General features: G+C 48.0%; 1 gene segment (V, D, J or C); it reads right to left on the bottom strand.

The window, feature by feature from the left end:
- Positions 1-344: 344 nt before the first annotated feature.
- LOC131398377 (immunoglobulin lambda variable 3-19-like) lies at positions 345-803 on the bottom strand. The segment is given in 2 exon segments: positions 345-610; positions 758-803. Coding segments are annotated over 2 exon segments (312 nt in total).
- Between the last annotated feature and the right edge of the window lie 7282 nt (positions 804-8085).

The following is an 8085-nucleotide window of genomic DNA, read 5'->3' as shown; positions in this document are numbered from 1 at the left end:
AGATAACTCTAAGATGTATTTCTCCATCTTTCCTTCCATCCAGACCCTCTGTCCCCAACAAAATCACAGCCAAGAAAACACCATGCAGCCTTATCCTGCCAGTCAACAATCCAGCCCTGAACCACCCTCTGCAGAGCCTGCCTGGGGGGCAGGGAGGGCAGGGCAGCCTGGGGATCTCAGATCTGGGGACCTGGGACAGACCAGCTCATGGCTTTGCCTACAGTTCTCCTGGGGCTGGAGGAGAGTGTGACACAGATGGGAAAGGGATTTGTGACTCATTTTCCCATTAGTCTGTGCCGTTGTGAGATTCAGAACTATAAGCACCTCCAGACTGAAAATAATAATCAGTCAGCCTCATCCTCTGTCCGGGCCCCATTGCTGGTGAGGGTGGCTGTGTTCCCTGAGCTGGAGCCAGAGAATTGGTCAGGAATCCCTGAGGGCTGCTTGTTATCTCTGTAAATGACCAGCACAGGGGCATGCCCTGGCTTCTGCTGGTACCAGTGAGCATAATTGCTTCCAAAGCTGCCTCCCTGGCAGATGATCCTCGCTGTCTGTCCTAAAGCCCCAGACACCGCAGGTGGCTGAGTCAGCCCAGAAGAGGCCACAGAACCTGCAAGAGAGAAGATGTGAGGTGAGTGTGAGGATGAGGGTCTCATTCCCAGAGGCACACACCCTGCAGCCTCCCCTCTTCAGAGCTGAAGGTCAGGGCCAGGCTGCTCCCTGGTTTCTTTGGGGGCTGAGCCCTGAGGGGCAGCACCTGTGCAGAGAGTGAGGAGGGTGAGCAGGAGACGGGTCCAGGCCATGGTGGAGACGCCCCAGATCTCTGCCTCTGAGCCCACAGCTGAGGATGTGCCTCAGGGCCTCTCTTATTCTGGAAGAAATGCAAATCTACTTCCTTCCTTTTTATGGCCTTCTCAGGTATCTCTTTCCTGAGCAGAAAATGGCTCAGCTTAAAGGAGGCTGTGAAAATGGGTCCTATTCCCAAGACCTGTAGCTGAGTCCTCAGATCTCTCTCTGGTGTTGAGTGAGAAAATGCTGCCCCCTGCCCCCAGAACATGCACACACACTTCAGTCTGTGCCATGGGCTCCCTCTCTGGGCTTGGAGAGAACCCCTCAGTCATACTCTTAGTGATGCGTCATTCATGGGGGTCAGCTGGGCAGTGCTTGAAGCAGGAGCTTGTAGGGTCAGTGGACATGCTACTGTGTGAGAGTCCAGAATTCATGATCAGATACAGAGAAAATGTTCATGTATCTCAGGCAATCATTTTTTTTTTTAATGTTTAAAACAAAAAACGTAGGAGAAATCTTTGGGATCTAAGACTGGGCAAGATTTCTTCTATGGCACCAGAACGTGATTCGTAAAAGGAAGATTAATACATTGAACTTCATCAAAATTAATATCTTTTGCTTTGTAAACTTTCTAAAGAGAATGAAAAAATCAAGTAACAGCAGAAGATATTTGCGTATCACAAATCCAATGAAGGACTAGTGTATAGAGTATATAATGAATTTTCAAAACTTAACAGTAAACATCAAATCCATTCAGAAAATGGTCAAAGAACAAGAATGAACACTTCATGGAAGCAGATATAGAGATTGCAAAGAGCTCATGAAAAGATGTGCCTTGTCATCCATGAGGGAAATGCACATGAAAACCATGGGGAAACATCCCTACATCCCTATCAGAGTGGCTGCAATACAGACAGTGACAGTTCTAAATGCTGGCAAAGAAACTGGATCAGTCCTGCCTGCTGACGAGAGTGTGAAATAGTACAGCAACTTGGCAGAAGGGTATGACAGCTTCTTAAAAAGCTCAACTCGTGGTTTCCGTACAACCTAGCAACTGTACTCTTAGACATTTATTTCAGAAAAAATGAAAACTTATGTTCACAAAGACACTATACAGAAATGGTCATACCCACTAATGCATAGTAGCCCCAAAGTGAGAACAATCGAGATGTCCTCAGTAGGTAGACACGTAAATAGACCTCAGTATACCAGCACCATGGGATACTACTCAACAATGAAAAAGGAATGAACTCTTAGTGCACACAACAATTTTGATGAATGTAGAAGTACTATGCAGAGTAAAATCTGCCAATCCCAAAGCCTACATACTATAGGACTCTATTTTTTCTATTTCTACATTTAATTTATAAAAAAGCCAAACTTTAGAAATGGGAAATCAATTAGTGGATGCCAGAGGTTAGGGATGGTGAAGGGTACCTCAGAGGGAGAAGGATAACCTGAGGGATGTCGGTGGAGATGGAACTGTTTTGTATCTTGACTGGTGAAGTGGACATATGAACCTACTCATGGAATAAAATCACATTGAACTAAATACCCCCCCCCCACACACACACAAATGAGTACAAGTCAGCTGGGGAATCTGAATTTGAAAATGGACAAAGATTTGGCCAAACTCTTCACCAAACAAAATATGTAGATGACAAATGAGCAGCTGAAAAGATGCTCAACATCACATGGCACAAAGAAAACAAAAATTAAAAACATAATGAGATACCACGACAGATACATTAAAAAGGCTTAAATAAAACCTAACAATCTAGTGTTAATGAAGACAAGGAACGGCTCGAAGTCTCATAAATGCCTGGTGATAATAAAAGGGCAGAATCAATCATCCACGTTGGAAACAGTTTGGCAGTTTCTGAGAATGGTCGACATACGTCTCCCACATGACCCACAAACCCCATTCCCAGGCATTCACCTGAGTGAAATAAAAACTTATGTCCACACAAAAACCTCTAATAAATGTTATAAAGGTTTTACTTGAAATTGCCAAAGTGTGGAAACTGGAAACTACCTAAATGTTACTTCACTGGGGAATGGATAAACAAAATGTTGGTTCATCCCTGCAAAGAAATTCTATTCACAAGGAGAATGGAATGGACTGTTGACCTACATAGACGCGTACATAGCAACACAGACACATTGGAAATGCATTATGATGAGTGAAGGAAGCCAGAACCAAAAGGCTACCGTGTATGACTCCATTTATAGGATGTTCTTGAGAAGACCCAACTATAGGGACAGACAACAGATCAGGAGTTGTGGGGTGGGGGGTGGAGGGAGGGAGTGATTACCAAGAGGTCTGAGGTATTTATGGACAATGATTGAACTGTTACATATTGTGATTGTAGAAGTGCTTACATCTCTGTACACTTTTATCAAAACTCACAGAACTGTTCACTAAAAAGCATGGATTTTAATGAATATAAATTATAATGTAATAAGGAACAGAAAAAGAAAAACTAAATTGTAGCAGATGAAGTTTCCCAGGAGCCGACTCTCACTTAGAGACTAGTGTGCAGGATGTCTAGAGAAACCAGGGAATACATCCCGAGGACAAGAATGGATGAAGGGAGTGGATATGTGTGAAGACAGACGTTGATCTGTGAATCAGTCACAGCCAGTCTCACGGTAGAACTGTCAGGGTTCTGGCGCTGTGTGTGCTCTTCAGATCCTACTGAATGGGATGGGGCCCTGTCTCTATCCCACCACAGGCAAAGGTCACTAGACTCAAGCTGCCGCCAGGAAGGGGAGTGTCCCCGCTGTGCCAGCTCTCTTCAGCAGAAGCAAGTCCTGGAGCTGTGGTTGCCGACACTCCAGTATCTGGGGAATGAGGACTCCATCCTGCAGGGGAGAGGTCAGGATTCTGGTTGTCACACAGGACACCCAGGACAGTGACAGACACAATGTCATTAGTTTTGGTACTATGACCATTGAGGAATAAAGACTCTCTCTCTCTCTCTCACACACACACACACACACTCACTCACACACACACAAAAGAAAAATTGACAGGAAAAGACAATGAGAGAAGAGTGCATGTAAAAGGAACAGCACAGGATAAAGACGTACTGGAAGAACTAAATAAAACCTGACTAATGAGAGAAATCCAGAGAAAGAGAGACAGAGGTAGTCAGAGACAGAGACAGACAGACAGAGAGTGAGAGATGCAGGAGGAGCCAGAGGGGGTGGCACCCCTCCTCCAGCACACTCTCACCTCCGCCCACCTGCCTGGCCTCCTCGGTCCACTCACAGCCACAGCAGCTCCAACGTGCCTCCACACACAGGTCCTGTGACCTGTTCCAGCTGCTCCCTGGACTGATTTGTCAACAGTTCCTCAGGCTTTAGAGATTCCCCCCAATGTGACAATGACATGACATGAAGTCCACCCTCGAGACTCTGCTAAGGCCACAGCGACAAGGAATTTTGACATAAACTGTTACTCCAGGTCTCAGGATCACCTGGTATCTGTGAGGACAAGTGCATGGGTGTGAACACAGCACAAATGGACACTGCAAGGGTTAGTCACTTTCACGTGACCTGAGCCCACAGTGGTCTCTGATGAGACCCTGCTCCTGTCGTAAACTTGACCATAAGAAATGGCCTCTAATGGGCCTTTGGTCTCTCTCTGACAAGGCTTTGTAGTGGCAGCTCCCTCACTGCTGGGTCACCATCTAAGCACAACAGGGGATGATCTTTATCTTCCTCCCTTTTCGATTCTCTGTCATCTCTTCTAGCTTTGATCTGTCCCTTGATCTGTCCATCAGAGGTTACTGCTGACCTTGTTTCAAGTTGGTAGCACACAAGGCCCAGGTGGACATGGATGTGGGGTGGTCCACACTGGGGTTTGGCTTTGTTTCTCTATGGTCCTTGCGACTCCCTTGCCTACAATATAAGTGGTGGAGGAAACTCCCCACTGGAGTGACTTATGGGAGGTCTTGTTGGGGACAAAGTCAGTGCAAACCCTTGCAGAGATCAAGACTTTACTGTAGTGGGGAGTATGAGAGATGGCCCTGTGACCCTTGTGACTCAGCCCACCACAGGCTGACACACGTCACTGCAGGACTGAGCCCTGAAACCCATCTCTCCCCTGTATGCCTGTCCCATCCCTTCGCAGGAGACCCCCTCCTCCTCTCCTGCCAACTTAGGCCATGGACAGGCTCTGGACTCTCTATCTCTGAGCTCAGTCATTGGGGAGACTAGCCTGACATTCTGGGGTTCAACCCTGTAATCCCACCTTACCCTACTCACATCAGTGCCCAGGATTACTTGGTCAATAGTGTTGCTCCATCTTGACACAAGGTATGGGTGTGTTTGAAAGATGCTTGTTTTCAGATTCCATAAAAGCTATGGAGGAATCCAACACATCCAGAAAACCTGCCCCCTACCAATGCGTTTGAGGCAAATCACCCAGAGGGGTGACACTCAGGGAGTCAACATATTTTCCACCTTAGTGTCTCCATCCCCCATGTCTTGCTGCTGTCCCAGTAAATATGGTCCTGGTATGTACTTGGAAAAGTCCTGTGGGCAAGATGTGGAACCATTTTTGGCACCATAAGCTGAGAATCTCCCACAGCTGGAGAAGCCCAATCCGTGCTCCTTGTTGGCCCTGCCACAGATCTCCTAACCTGCGCCCCGCTTCTGTGCTGGACCCCAGCTCAACACCCACCACAGGCTTCAAGTCCCTCTGTCCTGCCTCCCCTGAGGTCCAAATGCTTCCTGCTGAACGTTCAACCCTGACAGCAGTCCTGCTGTAGACCATGGTGCACCTGGAGTCATGACATTAGCTACAGATGATTTCCAGAATCCCCACTGGAACCCTGAGATCAATGTCCCTGTCCTGAGCAGAGGCCCACGCTGGGAGTGTAGAGCACAATGTTTATTTGGGACCTTGGCCAAGCTGAGATGGTCATCTCAGTCCAGCCACTCTCTGACCTTTCTTTACCTGCTTGGGCTGGTCTGGTCTCTCCTAGCAACATCTCTACAGGTCTGTGGTGGAGGAAACAAAATAAGGGGTTGTCAAAATGATCTAATTTATAACCTGTGTCTGCCTCACTCTAGCAGTGGCTTGAGGAGGAGGTCTAGGCTGTTGGATTTGGCAAGGAGAAGAGTTAAAGGTCTCAGGGTCCTAGGAGGGACAGGGAGCAGCTCACCCTTAGTCCTTGTGGAGAAGAGGGAGGAGGAGGTTTTACCTTCACATCCCTTTGTCTGTGTCACTATGGCTTACCTGACCTGTCCATCAATTGTATGCCTCTCACTACAGTGATGTTCAACCTCATCATCAGACTGGATGTTGGAGATGGTTAAGTAGCAGTCAGCCGCAGAGATGGAGCCTGAGAACCTGTCAGGGATGCCCTCCACCTTGCTGTTGCTTTTATCACTGTTCACCTTGATCACGTACCCAGGGGCCTTCCCTGGTCTCTGTTGATACAGTGAATGATGTAGTTGCTGTGCTCACTGCTCAGAGTGCACGTTGGCTTGGCCAAGGCTCCCAGGGAGGCAGATGCAGATGCGAGCTGGGTCAGCAGAGGCAGCGCACAGAGAGTTGGAAACAGAAAATACAAGAATGATGCTGAATGCCCCGAGAGAGGAGAGATGTCCCTGGGGACTGTGCTTGGAGGGAAATGTCAAGAAGAGAGACTCTTGAGTGCCCTGGGACAGTGTGACCTGTGGAGAAAATGAGGGGCAAGAGGTGGAAGGGAACCCAGTCCATTGTCTGGGGGGCTTCCAGGAGCTCTGCCCTTAGTCTGCCCAACTGGACTGGTCTCTCCTAGCTCCAGGCTCTCCTCTCTTCCTGCCCCTCAAGAAGTGAGTGGCACTGAATGCATATCTGTTCTTCATTCCCTCTAAGCCCTGAGCCTTAAGACCTCCAGCTGGTAATGTCCTGAGGTCAGAAGAAGGGCCAGGTGTCGATTTCAGAGTGTGAGGTTGATTCTATCCAATAGAAGCATCTACAAAGGAAGCATCAGTCACTCTCTTTACGCTTGAGCACAGCCCAGGGGACTTGGAATTATTATGGTACCCAAACCATGACCCACAGTGCCCCCTGGTGCTGCCAGAGGAATGTCATCCTACATGTACAGCTAGTTCAACACAATGACTCTTTCTTAGCCCTCAATAGATGCCCGATCTTTGGTCAGTGTAGACATGCCCCCCCTCAACCAGACATAACAATAACCCCCCAGCAGCCCTCTGCTTATGGTCAACCTCTCCTCCAGGCTGGTGAGGAGGGAACCATCATTGTGAGGTGAAATGATTTTCCCAGTCCCCCAGACAGTGAGGAGTGAGTCAAGATTCCAATTCAGGAGACTGACCTCAGAGCCTGACCTGTAAGCCTTGCCCTACCTGCCCCTAACCACACCCCATGTCCTCCTCCTCCTTCATCCCAGCCCTCCTGGGCCTCCTGTCACTACTTTCTCTTCTGTATTCAGGTGCTCCTCCTCCCTGAGTCTGTTCTGAAGTCTGCTCAGATCTTCATGGTGCTGGAATCTGTGTGCCCATGGAAACACAATTCTCTCTGTGGACAGAGATGGGGAGGCTCCCTCTGCCCTCGCCAAGGCAGACAACACAGGAACATGTATCAGCGGGATGTTGGGGAAATCATATGCTTGGTCAGGTTCCTCCTGTCAGGCTCAGCTCCTGACAAATTAGGATCATGATCCTTTTCTAACTTGATAGATATCAGTGAGTTTGGACAACTGTCAGAGAAGGACCAGAAACCTTTTATTTATAATAAACATGATAGCAAGATGCATTTTTCACCTAATATCCTGAAGAAATGTGTTTATTTTCAAACCTGGTATTGCTGAGGATGTGACGACGCTAATTCATTGACAAATTCTGGAGACGTTGTTCACAGAAATAACGTGTGAAGCACTGTTCTGATACATGTGCTCAGACAGGAGACCCACGTGCTTACTCCTCGGAGTTTGGTCTGAAGAGATCATTGAAGATGAGAGGAGGGCCACTTGCCTCAGACACGCGCACCACTGTTCCCGCTGAGCATGTTACACGCGGCTCCTCTCCACCTTCCCACCTCGATGCCTCCACTCCTCACACTTCACCCCTCAGAGTCTCCCCCACGGGGCCCTGCTGGCCACTCCTGCAAGCCAGTTCTGACCCCTTTGCTTCTGGGTCTCATTACAACATGGAGGGAACTTGTTAGTACATCCTGGGAGAATTGACCTTCATAAAAGTGATCAGTGTTTGTGAATTGGGCAAATATATCTCTTTGTGGAGAATATCAGGTCATCTAAGTTCAAGAAGCTATTCCTT

The sequence above is a fragment of the Diceros bicornis genome, chromosome 35 (genome assembly GCF_020826845.1).
Source record: "Diceros bicornis minor isolate mBicDic1 chromosome 35, mDicBic1.mat.cur, whole genome shotgun sequence".
NCBI classification, from domain to species: Eukaryota; Metazoa; Chordata; class Mammalia; order Perissodactyla; family Rhinocerotidae; genus Diceros; species Diceros bicornis.
The sequence above is the reverse complement of the archived record's forward strand: the minus strand, read 5'-3'. Positions and strand labels throughout refer to the sequence as shown.